Source organism: Myodes glareolus, chromosome 19 (genome assembly GCF_982192425.1).
Source record: "Myodes glareolus chromosome 19, mMyoGla1.1, whole genome shotgun sequence".
Taxonomy (NCBI): domain Eukaryota; kingdom Metazoa; phylum Chordata; class Mammalia; order Rodentia; family Cricetidae; genus Myodes; species Myodes glareolus.
Window position 1 is genome coordinate 4,018,795 of NC_142044.1, and position 18,610 is coordinate 4,037,404.

The 18,610-nt window shown below is 47.4% G+C and overlaps 1 protein-coding gene across 6 annotated transcripts in view; it reads left to right on the forward strand.

The window, feature by feature from the left end:
* Positions 1-18,610, forward strand: part of Grhl2 (grainyhead like transcription factor 2) — a 121,271-nt gene that overhangs the window by 77,767 nt on the left and 24,894 nt on the right. For all 6 annotated transcript variants that reach the window (XM_085679085.2, XM_085679088.2, XM_085679087.2 and 3 more), the window contains one exon: positions 12,148-12,306. In XM_085679085.2, coding sequence (XP_085535211.2) covers positions 12,148-12,306 — 159 coding nt within the window. The remainder of the gene's footprint in view (positions 1-12,147; positions 12,307-18,610) is intronic.

An 18,610-nucleotide genomic window follows, 5' to 3' on the forward strand; every position in this document is an offset into this window, starting at 1 on the left:
ATTGTGTGTGGTATCCACAGAGGCCAAAAGAAGACCTCAGATTCCCCTGGAACTGAAGGCAGTTGTGAACCACCAGATGTGGGTGCTGGAAGGCAAACTTGGGTCCTGTGGAAGAGCATTGAATGCTCTTAATTGCTGAGCCGTCTACTCGGCCCCATTTGTCTGTCTCTTTCCCAGCATTTCTGTTTCCTCTAAGATGTTTAGCAGATGCTGTTGTTGAGACAAGGTCTCAGCAGAGGCTGAGTGTGAACCCTTGATTGCCCTTCTCCCATTTTCTGTGCTGGGATTACAGGCAATGTGTTATCTCACTGTGCTTTAATTGATGTTGGGCTCCAACCACAGGACTCTGTAAGCTACACTTGGGGCACTGGAGATGATGCAGCAGTCAAGAGCACTAGTTACTCTTGTAGAGGACCTGGGTTCTATTCCAGCACCCACCTGGTGTCTCACGACCACCAGGGACTTTTTTTCTGAGGAATCTGTTACCTTCTGAACTCTTAGGGCACGAGCCATACAAGTGGTACACACACACACACACACACAATGTAGGCAAAGCCCTCCTATACATAGAATAAAATAAATAAATCTGAAAAGTAATTTATAAAAAGCTAAACTTGATGGTCATGATGAGCTTTCCTAGGGCGTCTTCTAAGTAGGCAGTGCTCTCTCCCTTGAACGGCAGAAACCACACTGTAAGAAGAGATCAACTGGACCCCAGACATGCGGCAAGCTGTGCAAATATTGGTTTTCAGGATGCACAGAGTGAGAGCCAATGGGTTGTCTAAAGGAGACCATATTTCCGAGTGACCGAGGTTCACAACTTTGCTGATCCCCTATCCCATAACCCCTAATAAGTTGACATCTTTGCCTGGAAGCCTCTACGGTACTTGAGAGACTGCCATTTGCACAGACATTACATCCCAGCGTTGCTTAACTTGGGCCCGATTTTAAGCAGGTTATCTGATAGAGAGTATTATAGGGCATCCCATGGTTTCAAAAGTAAAGCGTTCATTGGGAGAGGCTCCTGGGAGAGGTCTCGAAAAGATTGAGTTACACACTGCCAAGCAGGGCAAATGGCGTTTTTATGTGTTTGCTGGGGTGTGGTGTGGGCGGAGGGAGCTTTAAAAGGGCAAGGCAAACATTTGCTGGAGTCTTTGGTATTGAACTTAAACAAAGCCATGCCTTTGTTCCTCCTTTATAAGGTAAGGGCTGCCGGGAAAAGCAAGGAGGCTGGAGCGAGGGCTTATGAACCGGGAATAATCTTTGGATGGCTTCTCATTCTCACAGTGTGGAGTAGCCATGGTTTCTGCCGTCTTTCTGCTTATGGCTCTTCACAGCTATGAACTACTGTGCTGTGCAGGGAATTGGATTACACATTTGGATTTCATGACCTAATGCTGTGTGCTTGTGTGCACAATGACTGATAATTGCTCACCAATTACTCTATCCCAGGCACCTTGCTATGCCAGACTTTCATATGGATTATCCAATTATTCGTGTTTCTAAGTAGGCGACATTTTTCATCGAGCCAACAGATGACTTAAGGTTCGCTAGCTTACCTCAGTAACACAGCAAATGCATGTATAGTAAGACCACGATTTCACACCTAGGTTGTGTGTGCTCCTCCTGTGGCGTTGCTCTCTCCTGGGAGAACCTTGAGGGGACGAACATCACCACTCACACTGACAGGGCTTTATCTGAGGAAGCACTTGAGGTACGGGAAGTACCTTTATCTTAGGAAGACGGGGTTTTTGGCCAGTTAGGACAGGTCTGGGACTGGGACGGAATTCTAGGACCCCTGCTTCCATCTCACAGCCCCGGGATTGCAGGCAGGCACCACTATGCCTGGAACTGAGACAGACTTCTAGGACCCCTGCCTCCGTCTCCCAGGCCCAGACTGCAGGCAGGCACCACTATTCCTGAAACTAAGATGGACTTCCTCCGTCTTCCAGCCCTGGGATTGCAGGCAGGTACCACTATTCCTGAAACTAAGATGGACTTCTAGGACCTCTGCCTCCGTCTCCCAGGCCCAGGATTGCAGGCAGGCACCACTATGCCTTGCACTAAGATGGACTTCCTAGAACCCCTTCCTCCATCTCCCAGCCCTGGGACTGCAGGCAGGTACCATTGTGCCTGGCTCTTGATTTTCTTTTCTCTTCTGTCATTTTTCTGTATCTTATATTTTAAAGTTTAGATAAGAAATTATAATCATATGGTTAATGACACACTCCCTAAGCCTAGATCAACCCACTAAGGCTTTTCCAGGTTTTCTCAACCCCCAGCCCCTGCCTGACTTGTCCCACACTTCATCACTTCTGTACTTTGGCACGCAGATAGAGGATGCCCTTTCTGTGGGATCAGGGAAGATGTCAAGGTAGGGCTGAGCGATCTGCTGCATCTTAGGGGTTAGAAAGATGACATGCCAGATGGGGAAGGGGTGCTTAGACACTGGTAGGCTCAAGAGTAGGGTCCATGGAACCCAGAAGACAGCAGAGTCTTTTGTAAGGATGCTTGATGTGGGTCAGCTGTGGTGGACAGGAGACAAGGAGGCGAAGGCTGGCTAGAGCAAGGCTTTGGAAACGTAGAGAACCAGGAGGCAGGGAAGGAATGGGTGGCGAGTAAGGAGGCTGCAGCAGAGGAGGACGGGGAACGAGGAGGATGAGCAGGAGGAGGAAGAGCCAGTCAAGAAAGCCAAACGAGTTTGGGACACTGTTAGAACGCACACTCGGGCCTCACCCCGGGCCTGCTGAGTGTGGAACTTTGGGAGTGGAGCCCCCAAACAGGAGTTTGAATAAGACTTCCTAGTGATCAAGGGGAACTCAGATTTGAAAACTTGTGCCTATAACGAAGCTGCTGAGAAAGCCTGCTCTCAGCTGAAGAAAGCAAACTCCGTGGTAAATTCATATTCCTGTGTGCATTTGTGTGCAAATTTGTGCGGTTACACAGAAAGATGTAGTTTAAGCAGTGCCACCATGTCTGAGTTTTATTAATTAAACATTATGGTGGCACTGAACCATGTTTTGTGGCATTACTTATATACTAAAAGTTGAAAACAGCCTAATGCAAGAAATTGCCATTCTATATGTAAGTACTTTTAGACAGCAGAGAATGATCAGATTTCATTGTTCAGTAGAAGTGAGAACCGGGACTGTATGTATTCTCTGCTGCCACCCACCCCCTACCCCCACCCCCGCAAAAAAAAAAAAAGCCAGGAATGTGCATATCATGTCGAAATGCTTACCTGGGGAGCAAAGGAGTCAGAAAGCGTGAAATTTTCCCTTTTGTACCTTTTACATTCGGATCAGGTTCAAGCTCTATAAACCTAAGTTTTAAGAGCTGGGGATATGGCCAAGTTGGAAGGCTGCTTACCTAGCATGCACAAAGCCCTGGTTTTGATCTCTGCATCACACAAACAAGAAGTACATGAGGTCCTTCCAGAAAGGGTGAGATGGAGAGAAAGAGAGAGAGAGAGAGAGAGAGAGAGAGAGAGAGAGAGAGAAAGAGAAAGAGAGAGAACAAGAAAACAAAATCACCATGAAGCTGAGTGAGCTGGGCGGGGGTGACACACACCTTTAATTCCAGCACTCGGGAGGCAGAGGACTGTTAGACAGTGACTCCTAGGTCTTCCTTGCCCCCAGTGTGCTGCTGTGCAAGACCTGCTGGGGTGGCAGAGCTCAACAGGGTGTTTGGAGTCTAGTGGAGGCTTCTGACTTAGATATCTCTCCAGCAAATTTCTGTGGAGAAGTAGATTTGCTGCTTTAAGAATAAGTTTACCTCAGTTTAGTGTTTGTTCAATTAATGAGACTTTTAAACAGATCCATGCTGGAGTCATCTGAGGTTGGCTTCACTAACTCCCTGAGGGAGAATCCTCAGGTGTCCCTGAGGTGTCCCATGGGAAAGAGCTTGCACTGGGGCCCTTGTGGTGCCGAGGGGGCTACCTGACCAGTGGACAGGGGAGGCCTGGTTGACTGTGCTCTTATTCTGAGGATGTGCGGTTGCAGAGATGAACAACACAGGCTGGCTTGTGGGCAGCGCTGTGTTACTGGGATGGTGGGGGAACTCTGGGTTTTACCACATAGCCCTTTCCAGTTTAAAAATATGACCTCATTTAAATACTGTAGTACCGAGGTGGGGGTTGTTGGAGCTGCTTAGAAGATAGGGTCTGAAATCAGAAGGGTTGGCTGAGGGAGTCTTTCTTCCTCCCTCCCTCCTTCCCTCCCTCCCTTTCTTTCTTTCTTTTTCCTGTTTGTGTTTGAATATCATCTTGCTCTCAGTTATAGAGAAAGTTGGTGTCTGGAAAACCCTGCACTGTAGGTCAGCCCTGCTTAGTGCCTGCTTTGGAGATTTTTAGCTTGTAAGCCCATTTACTCCAGTCCTCTTCCTGCTCTTTGCTGGCCCGTGTCCTCTCACTTTCGGCTTCCCTGGCCCAGGGGAGTTCTCTATTTTTGACGTGTGTTTCACCTACTCTGGAAGGGGTGTGGGCCCTCCCTTTCCCAAGCCCCATGGCTTTTCCTAGTCTCTCTCCAGGCCTCTAACTTGGTTCTGTCGCCTAGATCTACTTGTCCTACCTGGCCCCAGGGCAGCTCCAGTACCGGTTGCATGAGTTGCTCTCTGTGCCTCTTCGCAGCCTGTTCCACTGCAAGTCTTTCCCGACCTACCCCTTAGGCATTCTGCCCCCCCCACACCCCGCCCTTTGTTTCTCTCTATCTCTCCCTTATCCCGTGATTCCTACGGGGGATGGTCCAGTTAAGTTTTCCTTCTCTGAATTCTCACAGCAGGGATGGTCTGGGTTGTTGGACTTGGTTTCTGGTTATGCTTGTTCCGTAACACTGACCAGACCTGGGAAGGAACGCTGCCTTTTCCCCTGCAGCAGGTCTGCTGTTATAGGCACTCTGTACTTCTCATCCATCCAGAGGGTGTGAGCATGTGTGGACAGGGAGGTAGTTAGATGGATAGACAAGACGATCGATCGATGGTACTTAGGTGATAACTCATCCCTCGGTAGGTAGATGGACACACAGGCAAGCTCAGATAGCTGCAGAGAAGCCGCTGGATCACAGTGGACCCCATGCTGTGACCCTGAAAACTTCAATTGCTTATGTCAGCCTTGGCCTCCAGGCATTATTACTTATGCAAGATCGGGCATAAAAAAAAAGCATATTTGGAAAAATAATTTATATTCGCTTATCTCACTGAGTAAATATTTTCTGAGGAGCCCAAGCCTGGCATAATGCAGCTGATTTGAGGCCAACAAAGAGTCCTTCTTATGGGCTTTTTGCCAGCACGAAGCACACAGGTAATTAAATGCTAAACAACAAACAAAAGATTAAATTGAAATACTAAGTGTATGAAGAAACAGAAAAGAGAAACTTGGTAGAGTCTGCTCTGGTTGGGAGGGAGAAAAGTGACTCTGGGTGGGGAGGCCGGAGGTGGTCTGTCTGAAGAGTTAGCATTGAGCCAAGAGCTGAAAGAGGAGGGGTGTCCTGTGCCAACTGACAAGGACAGCAGGGGGTGGGAGCAGTGCCCCTGATGTGCTCTTGAAACAATAACAAATCTACAGGTGGTGGAAAAAACAGAAAAGCGAGAGTGTGTATTCAGACGCACCAACAAGCACATTGTGAGACAGACGGAAAAGGTCAAACAAACCAGAACTATAGCCATCGTTTTCACAACTGCCGTCCAGTCAGGAGATCCTGAACAAGGCGGCGAGCTCCCTGAGAGCAGGTGTGTGGGGAGATCTGGTTCTCACCTCAGAGAATACTGCCGACACAGAAGGCTGACATTTGAGAGCTGTTGGGTGAATCACAGCATGAAGTGAACGAAAGACACCTAAGTTTGACATCTCAAGTTTCGTTGTCTTCCTACTTGGTTCCCTGACATTGTACTAGAGTTTACTCTCCCTTTTCTGCCTGGCTCAATTGTTATTCCATCTGCACTCATACAATCTTATCAAAGTGGAGGAAAAACGACAAGATGTACGGGTTACCTAAAGGTGTTTAGTAAGAGGCAAGAATGAATTCTAGCACTTGGGAAGCAGAGGTGGGAGGATCTCTGAGTTCAGGTCAGCTTGGTCTATGTAGTGTGTTCCAGAACAGCTAGAGCCATTAGTGAGACCCTGTCTAGGGAAAGAAAAAGGGAGGGAGAGGAGGAGGAGGGGAAGGAGGAGGGGAAGGAGAAAGAGAGGTAGGTGGAGGGAAAGGAGGAGGCAGCAAGAGCGGAACAGAGCAGAGGAACAGGCAACAGCACTCTGTGTTTACATGTCAGTTTTGAAAGAATGGCTTCTGGCCTTAAACCTGATTCCCACTGCACGCCCTGTGCCTGAGACTTTGCGGCTGATGCCTGTGTGGTTCCTTAGACGAATGCTTTAAATTTCAAGCTGCTTTCTACCTTGAAGTCAGTTAAAGGTAGGGTCAGTTGCTTTACTGGGAAATCCCAGAACCGCAGTGGTTCTGAAGCCCACGGGAGGGCGTTTGTTTTAATAAACCTCCCCACATGCTTGGCGCATAGCTGAGTTTGAGACCTCTGCAAAGTCGCTTGTTTGTTAGAGGTCACAAAGCAGGGGTTGTCATTCACATGTAGCAGTTGTCACTCACATGTAGCCATAGTCACTCACATGTAGCAATTGTCACTCATATGTAGCCATTGTCAGTCACATGTAGCAATTGTCAGTCACATGTAGCAATTGTCAGTCACATGTAGCAATTGTCACTCACATATAGCCATTGTCATTCACATGTAGCCATTGTCACTCACATGTAGCCATTGTCATTCACATGTAGCAATTGTCATTCATATGTAGCCATTGTCACTCATATGTAGCAACTGTTGTTCACATGTAGCAGTTGCTATTCACATTTTTATTTCTGAGACGTCAGGTACTCTTCCACGGAGAGGCGTCTGAGCACATTTAGAAACGATCTAATTCACTCTGAACCTGTGAGGAAATTGGAATGCTCTCTATTTGCCTGAGTGCACATGATTTAATTCGTTCTCCCGAAGGAGGGAAAGTGTGGCTTGTACAATTAGAACATACCTGAGGTTTGGTAAATGTGGTGTGGAAGGAGAGACCTCACAACTGTCACGTGTGTAACTCAAAGGCCTGCGGTTATTTACCTGGCCCATCTGTTCTCTGCTTGGTCCGAGCTCCTGCCGAAGGTGAAACCAGCTTTCCATGCTTGGCATCTGGATGAACGTTCACTGGGTGTCCTCATCCCTTGCCCTCCTCAAGCACCAGGTTCCTTGTAGGTGAATTCCCAGAAAGTGGCTCTTGTGTTTGCACGCTGCCTGTGGAGCTGGGACATGGTTGGGTTTACAAGATGAAAGGAACAAGTGAGAGCTTATCAGTTCTGAGGCCTTCCATTCCGTGCTTCTCCACCCTCCCGCCCCCCCACTTTGGTTAAAGTTCAACCATTTGGATTTTGAGTGTGGCACAGCCAGGCTGAGATGGATGCCATTAGGCACTGCCAGCTGCTTTCCGTGGGCTTAGTCTACAGGAGGAGCGGTGCTGAGCAGAACATTGCATCCTGCCTGCTCTGCTCACCGAGGAGATGCCAGCACAAGGCTGCACAGAAGGCAAACTCCTGCGGGTTACCTTTTATGGGATCAGGATACCTCGAATCTGAGCTACACTGGGCCTTCTGCGGAGACCCTTTCTATTTTAAGAGCATTGAGTCTAAATGTCTCCCCATGGAACTCAATTGACTTTAAAGGGCTGTGCGTCCCGGGTGACTGATTTTTATAGCTTCTGCAAGGACGATTGAGCCTATTTATCGTGGTACATTGTCAGCGAGCATCCCATTGGCTGTCGATGACCAGGCTACTTAAGTGGTCCTTGTACGTAGTCATGATCTGTTGCTCTAGCTCTCTTAGACTTGCAGCTGAGAGATCCTAATTAGCACCTTCTTCCTACCTAGCAGGTAGACCCACAGTGAACGGGCGTGTAAGTAAGAGACCCCACTGTGAATAAAACCCAGCCATGTAGGAAATGTACACCAGAACATCAGCTTCTCTTCTACTAGGTAGACCTTTTCATGGGGTGGGGGGAAACACACACACACACACACACACACACGTATTAGTACTGAGGTGCCACCATCAGGAAGAACTCTGTGAAACACATGGTCGGAATTAGGGACAACCACACGGTTCAGCAGAGTGAGCATTTAATTTGCTGACACAAAGCTGCATTCTGGCCAAGACTGCTGCATTGCCAGCAGTAAAAGAAGTCATGTGTCCCCAGAAAAGGACACCTCTTTCCTGACCTGCAAATCAACAGTCAATGAGGCCATTGTAATCTCTAAGGCACCAACCAGCACGGCGCTTCTCACCCCATCCCACCCGTCTGTTGGTCATGGGCCCGCAGCTTATGTGTTTGTGCTAGCACAGCCTCAGGAAACTCAAGGCATCTGAGAACATTTGCTCCTTGAGTGAGGGTTAAGTAGAATTTCTCTGCCACTCAGGGACTCCCCAAGGCTGGAGGTAGCGTTCTCCGTTACCGTGACTGTTGGGGACAACCAGCTTCTACTCTGAAAGCCTCCTGCCGGCCATAGTCTTTCTTAGGAGTCCCCACTTCTCAGGCATTTGCATCTTCATTGCTCTCACTCCCTCCTCACCCCCTTTCCTTAGAATTTGTGGGGCTCCTGCTCAAGCCTGTGTTCCCATGGCTTATATCTAACTTGTATCCTCAAGGCTAAGAACTTCACTCTGCATGCCTGGGGCCTCTGCTCACACCTCTCCTGGACCACTGTCTGATGGTCATTGATGAATGCTTGCTCCATCCTCCCCTGAACTGTTAGCTTTAGGAGGCAGTCTTGGCATCTGTCTCTCTTTCTAATGTCCCAACACTGTCTGATCCATTGTGTGCTTCCATGGATACTTTAGACTGAATGAATGAATGAAAAGAATAGATGAATGAAATGAATATATATTTAAAAGTATCTTTTATTGTATATTTAAGATATGCAAATGGTATTACAGAGTCCATGTAAAGAATAAGACAAGGAAATGTGTGTCTGCGTGTGCATGCATGTGCCTGTATTTTTGTGTAAAGGAGCTAAAATTCATTCATTCTTGTTGGGCATGGTGCCTATAATTCCAGCTCTAGAGAGGCTGAATTGAGAGGATCTATGTATAACACTGGTTGCTTCTAAAGAGTGAGTCCCAAGTTCCGGTGACCTTGGGCTACAGAGGCGGAGCCTGTCTCAAAACCAAAGAAACAGGGAAAATTTTAGTTCTTAAACACAAATCCAATCAACCTCTCAAAGCACCCACACATTAGATCTCTCTAGACCTTTTCTACTGATGAGACAGAAAAAGTCTAGCCTAATTCGGTCTTTTAGGTGGAGGCTGGAAAGGCAGGTGCCTGTGGCACAGCCGGCAAAGTTGTGGTGACTGGCACGTCATAGAAACTTGTCAGCTGTCCTGGTGCCGTGCTAATGCTCCTGAGATTACAAGGAGGAGGCCACAGACCAAATCATATGGTGTGTAAAGAGGTAAAGCATTGGAAATTAGATGCCTAGTGGTGCAAATTCCCCCAAGTCTGTGGTCCTCAAACAGCAGGATGATGCTTAGGAAGAAATGTGAGGTCTTTGTTGTCCTGCAGGGATGTCATCCTGGGCATTCTCGCAGGAGCACAGAAGATCTAGGTTTTGACATCCATCAAAACTAAGTTTGATCCCAGGGGTCAAAACTTTGGAAAAGTTGTATTATACGTAATAAGTACATGCCCTGGTCTTCCCCAGTGACTTTTTGTTGTTTTTCTGTCATTCTCACCAGAATCTTTTCTTTTTCTCTTTTTTTTCCCTTTTTCCTTTTCTGAGACAGGGTTTCTCTGCGTAGTCCTGGGGGGAATCACCTTGAAATGGTGTGTTAGTTTCTTGTGTGTCCGTGACCAGAACACCTGATGGGAACAGCTCGTTAGAAGAGAGGTGTTTGGTTGGTTTTTCTCTCTTCTCTGAGTTTCAGAAGGCTTCAGTCCATTGTGGCTGGGATGCATCATGGCAAGAGCATGTGTCAGGGGCTGGTTGTAAACTTAGAGACCTAAGTTCCCAGGTAGCTCACCTCCTAAAGGTTACCCAGCCTCGGTTAGCACTCACACCCTAGTCTCTGGGGAGGCTTAGAGACCTAGTTCCCACCTCCTAAAGGTTACCCAGCCTCAGTTAGCACTCACACCATAGTTTCTGGGGAATTACAGATCCAAACTATGACAAATGGCATCTTTTGACTGTGACCGTCATTGTGTAGAATGGGTCACTTTTGCCAATTGAGCTCATTGACACCCGTCCCCTCTCTCGACATCCTTTAGAGTGAAACTCATTTGTATTCTGTTAATCAAACGGAACCTTAAAAACGGGCCAGAGTTTCCACCCTACTGGGTTCATGTCATTTCTATTATAGTGTTTTGTTTTTTGTTTGAAGGTTTTAAATGCTTTTATTTTGTATTTCGTGATGCCACATGCCATGAGGATTTTGTTCTCTCCCTCTGGCAGAACCTTGCTCTATTTCCCAGGTTGCACTGGGCCTCAGGATCCTCCTGACTCAGGCCCCTGATTGCTGGGATGGCGGGTGTGCCGCCACTTCCTGCCAACCTGAGGCAGCCGATGCTGTTGTTACTTTCCATTTCCTTCCATTGCCAGCTCCTGTCCTTTCCTTCTAACATGGAGGAGGTTAGTGCTTTAATGGGACCATGGAAAGCCGAAAATGCTGAGTGACCTGTCTGAGGTCCCTTAGCTGTCCAGTGCTGTCTGAGGTCCCTTAGCTGTCCAGTGCTCCAGTAGGGGCAGCAGTTGGGGCTTTGGACTCTCATCCAGTGGGCTTTCTGCAGGATATGTCATCTCTCTAGTGCTTTGTGAGCATTTGCTAGGCATTGCATTAGGTGCCAGTCAGAGTAAATAATCAATTATCCCAGCTCCCATACTTCACAGTCCAGGAAAAGAAAATTTTATATAAATACAACCAGGTTTCAGTACTGCTGGATTAAAATGGAAGTTTTTTCTAGTTCAATCTTTTCTTTCTTTTTTCTTTCTTCTTTCTTTTTCTTTCTTTCTTATTTTCCTTCCTTCCTTCCTTCCTTCCTTCCTTCCTTCCTTCCTTTCTTTCTTTTTCTTTCTTTCCTTCTAGTCTTGCAAGTCAGAGGCTAGGGAAAGTTACACTACTAGAAATGACAACTTTTGCCTGGCAGTGGTGGTGCACACCTTTAATCCCCAGCACTTGGGAGGCAGAGGCAGGTGGATCTCTGTGAGTTCAAGGCCAGCCTGGGCTACAAGAGTGAGTTCCAGGACAGGCTCCAAAGCTACAGAGAAACCTTGTCTTGTAAAAAATTTAAAGGGGGGGGGGAAGGGAACTTCTTTAATTAGTTAATTTTATGAATGTGTACCTGAGTGTATGTGTACATACATGCCACGTGTGTGCTGAAGACTGGGACTACAGGTGTGCCCCCCCCCCCGCCCCGGGCCCTGGGACGCCAACCTGTCTCTCTGAAAGAGCAGCAGGTGCTCCTACTGCTGCGCCGTCTCTCCAGCTCCAGAAGTGATCACTTTGATATGTGGAGAAATCAGTGTTTTAATTAACTCATTCATGGCTAAGAGAGTACGGCTTTGCTGATGTACTTCCTGTAAGGCCATTGAAATTGTCTATTTCCAGGTCAAATATGTAAGCAAATTGTTCAGAAGTTTCTAGTGAATGTATTTATTTTATTTTCTAAATGGGGTTTCTCTTTGTAGCCCTGGCTGTCCCAGAACTCATTGTGTAGACCAGGCTGGCCTCAAACGCAGAGTTCGACCTGGGTGTGTGCCACCACTGAGCTTTCTTTCCCCTTTCTTGCCACGATGTGGTAGGGCCCGTCTTTAATCCCAGCACTCGGGAGGCAGAGGCAGGTGGCACACTGAGTTTGAGGCCAGCCTGGTCTACAGAGTGAGTTTCAGGACAACCAGGGCCACACAGAGAAACCTTGTTTTTTTTAAAAAAGAAGTTTACAGCCATATACTACATACATTTGTACATTCAGCAGGTGTCTATGGGAAACTATTGAACATCTGTCGCTGTCCTGATAGGTTCACTAGGACTCTGGCTCCACGCGTCTGCTTGCGTCACTCTGGAGATCCTCTGTATGACAGTTCATGAACTTTCTTCTTTTTCTCCCTCCTCCAGATTTTCATCACCGTGAATTGCTTGAGTACAGATTTCTCCTCCCAAAAGGGCGTGAAAGGGCTTCCTTTGATGATTCAGATCGACACATACAGTTACAACAACCGCAGCAATAAACCCATCCACAGAGCATACTGCCAGATCAAGGTCTTCTGCGACAAGGTGAGCAAAGGCGGCAGCTTGTCAGAAAGGTATCGTGGTTGTGACTGGATGTTGTTTTAATGACATTCCTCCCTTGTCTGCTGGTGTCTAAGGGATCACTTCTCAACCACACGGAAGTGCTGGTCTTTCATTCTCAAGGCCTATTAGATAGGCAAGGCATCCCCAGTCTTGGCTGCTGTTGTTCTCAGCATGTTTGCCATTCTAACCATTAATTTAGTGACTGGCATTGGCCTATGGCTTAGTCCTCAGGTTGCTAAGACAAAATACCACAGGCTAGGTGGTGTAAGCAATAGAAACTCATCTTTACAGTTCTGGACGTTTGGAGCCCAAGACCGAGGAGTTCAGTCCCTGTGAGGGTCACCTCACTGGCTGCTCATGGTCACCTTCTTCCCTTGTCCTCACATGGGGCAGAGAGAGAAGAGCCCTTCTACATTCGCTCATCTTTTCATGAAGACTCGGGAATCCTTGGGGATCAGCCTCACGATGTCACCAGTGTTAAAGGCTTCATTTCAGATGTGAACTGCCTAGGGCTGAGATCGGGGGGCTTACATTCACTGCACAGCATGCTGGACTTGGGTCTGAACGCACCGCTGATTGACAGCTCTGGAATGTTCACAGGGTGTGGGTGCTAGTCTAGAACAGATCCGTGCAATCTCTGACATTTGCTGTGTTGCCTGGGGCCTCTCCTAGAACTTTTGGACACAGAAATCTCACCTACAGAATAAGCTGGTCAATCCTTACACACTCAGCCCAGAGTTCTTTCTTTCAGCACAGGATTGCTACTATGAAACAGTTAAGATAACAAAAAGTAAACTCTGAAGGCCCGAAGGTTGGGTATATCACAAGCGTGAGGTGTAGCGTCAGTCGTTTGAAGACCCGGGTGATGCCAGCTTCTGTGAGGGCTCTCACTGCAAAGCACAGCAGGGCCCCCAGAGTACAGGGCAAGAGGCTGGGCCTAGACATGGGCTACAGGCCGAGCTGATGGGGACGCGAGAACAACTGAGCATTGCTGTGTTGGTTTCTATGAGAAAACACACGGAGAAGCTCTGTTCCAGAAACCCCCTTCTGGGGAAAACGGGCGAGAGGAAAATCAGCTCCTGGAGAGTCAGGGGTGGCCAGGAGAGAGACGCTGAAAAGAACTGAAAATGAAGATGGGAAGGGATCCTCTCCTAGGTAGTTTTTTGCCACTTGACACAAGCTGGAGTTTTCTGGGAAGAAAATCCCTGAGAAAATTTCTCCAGCAAATCGGCCTTGTGCAAGTTCGTGGGTCGTTTTCTTGATTGCTGGTTGATGTGGAAGGGCCCAGCCTACTGTGGATGGTGCTGTGGTTCTAGGATGTATAAGAAGCAAACTGAGCAAGCCTTGAACTAGTTAGAAAGCTAACTAACTTAACTACCTTTCAAGAGGTAGTTCTCCACAGCCTCTGCTTCAGTTCCTCCTGGTTCTTGCCTTGTGTTTCTGTCCTTCAGAGATGGCCTATCTCCTGGAAGATGAAATATGCCCTTTCCTCTCCAGGTTGTTCTTAATCGTTAACAACATAAAGCAAACTAAGGCAGGTGTAGTGTGGGCAATGTTAGGACGTACAAGACCAGGGTCAGGCTCCCTGCTAAAGAGAGCTTGCTGCTCTTGTGGAGAACTCAGATTCAATTTCCAGCCATTGTATGACACCTTTACAACTGGTAACTCCAGTTCCAAGGGATCTGGCACCCTCTTTTGGTTTCTGTGGGTTTCAGGCATGCACGTGGTGTACATACATACACCCAGACAAAACACACATTAAGACAAACCAAATAAATCAAAACAATGATAAGATCAGAAGAATGCCCTGATCTGTATTATTCTATGAGCACACCAGAAGAGGGGTTGCAAGAGTCAGTGCTAGGGGAGTTGTCCTAGCTCACTCTGAAAATGACTCAAAAAATAGCCAATCCCCAAATTAACTGTAGTACAAAAAATATAGAAAACCATAAAACTCAAATAAAATATAAAGAAGATTAAACACCTCAAGTTCAGTAACTGTTCCTTCTTTGGAAATCTACAACGAATAAACTTTAGACACGGAATGTGAAGCCCAGATGATCTGTTGGTGGGGCCGTATATTTATCAATAGGAGTGTGATCACATGGATGGCCTGACAGCATGGCCACATGGCCTGACAGTGTGGCCACAGAATGACTATTTAAAAGCTAGGTAGATGCAGAGAGGTGGTTCAGTGGCTCAAAGCATGAAGACATGACTTTGGATTCTCAGCACCAGTATAAAAAGCTGGATATACACATGTGCCTGTAACTTTAACATTGTTGCAGAGACACGAGGATCTCCAGAGCTCCCTGGCCATCCAGTGTCCCTTAAACAGCGAGCTTCTGGTTTAGTGAGAAACCTTGGCTGAAGACAATAAGGCAGAGAGCAATAGAGATGGACATTCCATGTGCTTCTGCAACCTCAGCATGTGCTGAGGTCCACATGCACACAATATACATGCTAGGTCACATGTTAGGTCAAAAAAATAAAGACAGAGCAATCTCACTGGATGCTTGTGGGTATGGACTGGTGACTACTTCAGATTCAGTGACGGGGAAGATGAAGGAAAAGAGGCCAACAGCTGGTTCCGTGCTGCCATTCATTCTCAAAGGTACAGCAGCAAGCCGCCTGTTGTAGTAAAACGCCTGGCTGGGCAGTGAGATAGCACAGGGTGAAGTGTGTCCCTGTGAGCCGGGAGCTGTGACAGCAGGGAGGAAAGGAAGGCACAGTCACAAGAATTGCACAGGGTAGGTACACTCACAGCCCCAGATCTGAGTGACATGCAGGTAGCCTTCAGGGCCCAGAGGCCATTTGACTCAGCATACACACTGAGAACACACATACATGTGGGTCAGAAGGCACAAGGTGCTTGGCTGGTCTCACATAGTAAAGAAACCGGGCGTAGACATAGACCTGTCCGTTTCCTTGAATCCATGACTAACTTAATACGTAGAATGCCAGAAAGACAGCTAATCAATGAAAAAACCCCAAACTGAACAAACAAGAACCCTAACTTGACAAAGGGAGAGTGTCACATGGCTGTGAGCCCATGTCCCAGGAAAAAGGTGCCTCTAAGAACTCCAGTGGTCCTCAGCCTTCCTCATGCTGGGACCCTTAAGACAGTTCCTCCTGATGTGGTTGCCGCCCAACTGCAAAGTTAGTTTTGTTGCTACTTTGTAACCGTAATTTTGCTACTGTTTTGAATCGTGATGGAAATGTCTGACATGCAGGATATCAGCTATGAGACCCCTGGGAAAGCTGAGAGCCCCTGGTCTGATAAGATACGGGGAACGAGAAAATGGTTGATTATACCACTTGCTTGCCAGTTTTTAAAAAAGAAATTTTCATTTATGCATTTTTGCCTTTCAGTGAGAGAGGATGAAAAGGGGAGTTTATGTTATTCCCCCACAAGTCATGTGAAGTCACGTGATGGGACCTTTGGCAAGGAAAGGGTGGTAGAAAAGCCAATTATGTGGGTGGATATGTCCGTAAACATGAAAACCAAAGAAGGATTGTGCTTACATACACTCTGCTGACCAGAAGCTATGTCACATTCCTCGGAGTTCCTACTTTAAATACTTAATATATGTTCCACAGAACAGTTGAGAACCGATGGGTAAATGGTCGCCATTTATCCCAAGCAGCCAGCGATAGATAGCCTCTCTGGTGGTTTTCTGTATATCCCAGCGGTACGGAGTGGGGATGTCAAGACTCTCATATGATGAGGATCTTAGGGCCCTGCCTGTGGGTTAACTGTGATACCATTACTCGTGGCAAATGTGTACTCTTGGATGAAACAAACTTCTTTGCACGCCCGTAGGTGTAGAAGTGTGAAACAAACTTCTTTGCACGCCCGTAGGTGTAGAAGTGATGTTTTTCAGAAGTTTTGACCACAAATGTTCCTAGGAAATACAGTGATACAAGGTCTTGGTGGAGGGAAGTCTTTCTGTCTTCCTTGAATGCTTATTGCGTCTTTGGGTCTCACAGCGATCACAGCCTCACTTCAGAAGCGAGAGTGACAGACTACCCCAAGAGTCTTATTTCTTGTGTCTCCTATTTCTTGAAATTTATATTGTCTTTATTTTTCTTTTATAAAATCTCTTATGCGGTGGCCACAGCTGGAGCCTGTGTCCTCTGAATGGAGTCTTTGCTCTGGGTTCTCACAAGATGCTCAGTGAATTCCTGATGTGGAGAGGAGACTTGGTGAACACAGTCTCTTTCCAGAGGTCATGGGTCAAGTAGCCGTAGGTCATGGAGATGTCATCAAAGGTGGCCTTGGCAAAGTTGCCTCGGGTGGCAGTGCCCTGGCTGATGTGTAGGAGTCATCAACACCAGCCACCATAAGTAGCTTCTTGAGCACAGGACAGAGACGATGCCAGTCGCTCAGGGCAGGGATGAGACACACCAACACAGAGCCACTTCAGCCTGTCACCTTGCACGGAACAATGTGGGGCTGTTCCCCTGGTAGCCTCTCCACACAGGGACAATGGAAAGCTTGACCAAGATGACCCCTCAGATAGCAGTGACTGCTTCCTTGGACCACTTAACACCAAGGTCAACATGACCACTGCAGTCCTCAATAGTGAGCTGTAACATGAAGGGACCTGCTTGTTGTGGTTTATGTCCTGCCCAGTTTCCCATAGCCAACAAGCCCCAAAGAAAATCACAAAGAGATCTCCATAAGTTATAAAACTGATGGGTCCATTAGCTCAGACTACTTATTAGCTCTTGTAGCTTATATTAACCCATTATTCTTATCTATGTTAGCCACATGGCTCGGTACCTTTCTCAGCAGGTCAGCTCACATCTTGCTTCTTCGGTGGCTAGGAAGAACTGCGGGGAATGGGCTTCCCCCTTTCTAGAATTCTCCTGTTTTCATTGCCCTGCCTCTACTTCCAGTCTGGTTGACCAGCCTACACTTCCTGTCTGGCCAATCAGCGTTTATTCAAAATATGATTGACAGAATACAGGCAATTCTCCTGCACCAGTGAGCAAAGGATTGATCCTGGTCCTCATAGCAGCATCTGTACGGATGTGTTCTTGAGAACCCAGTCCTTCAAAGATGCATCTAGGAAAAAGTCAGTAATCTTGGGTCCCTTAAAGGGGTGGGGGAGAGCAGGGAGATCTCCAGGGACTTGATCTTCATGTCCTGGGCCAGGTGGCCCAGCTTGGTGGTAGGGATCCACTCCAGGTCTTCACTTTACCTCCACAAGCCCTGAGGCCTCTACAACCTCAGTTCCTGAACCAACCTGGTCCCTGCAGAGGCCTCTGTGGCCTCCCAGCCTGCTCTCTGGGTCTTCCCAATGCGTCTGCATTGTTCACCATTTGGTGTTTTCCAGGAGAGAAGGAAGTCTTACATACATACATGCACGCACACGCATGCGCGCACACACACACACACACACACACACACACACATATATTTTCCTGAGACAGGATTTCTCTGGGTAGCCTGGCTGTCCAGGAACTCACTCTATAGACCAGGCTGGCCTCAAACTCACAGAGATTCGCCTGCCTCTGCTTGCTGAGTGATGGGATTAAAGGTGTGTGCCACCACTGCCTGGCAGCAATAATTCTTAAAACAATTCCACACTACTCTTGTAGAATAGTATAGACAATACCCTAATTTAAAAGTAAAATTTCTTGGGCTGTATCCCTCTGTATTACTTACTTTTCTCTTGTCATGATAAAACACCATGACCGAAACAATTGTCAAAGAGTTTACTCTGGCTGTGGGTGCAGAGGGTTGAGAGTTTATCTTGGTAGGTGAGGTGTAGCAGCGAACAGTGTGTATCAGTTGGAGCAGGTTGAGAGATCATGTCCAGTGCAGACACAAAGCAAAGAGAGAAACTGGAAGTGGGTGAGGTCCTAAACTCTCAGCACCCACCCCCATGATGCACTTCTTCCAGAAAACCTACCATCTTCCCAAACATCACCACCAGCTGGGGACCAAGTCTCCAAAGCCCCAAGCTGTGGGAGCATTTCTCCTCAGTTCACCCTGCCGTCTGCTCAGTTCGTTTTCTCTGCTGTGATAACACAGGCGACCGAAAGCAGCTTATGGAAGAGCAGGTTAATTTCATCTTACACTTCCAGGTCATAGTCTGTGACAGTGCGGCGTCAGAGCAGGAGCAAGACCCAAATCTGTTTTAGTGGAACACTAAATTCTACAGAGCTCCCAACACACTGCACCACAGGGAGGGAGCCAAGGCTTCCCATCTTCATGGTGCGTGTGTGTGTGTGTGTGTGTGTGTGTGTGTGTGTGTGTGTGTGTGAATATCCTTGC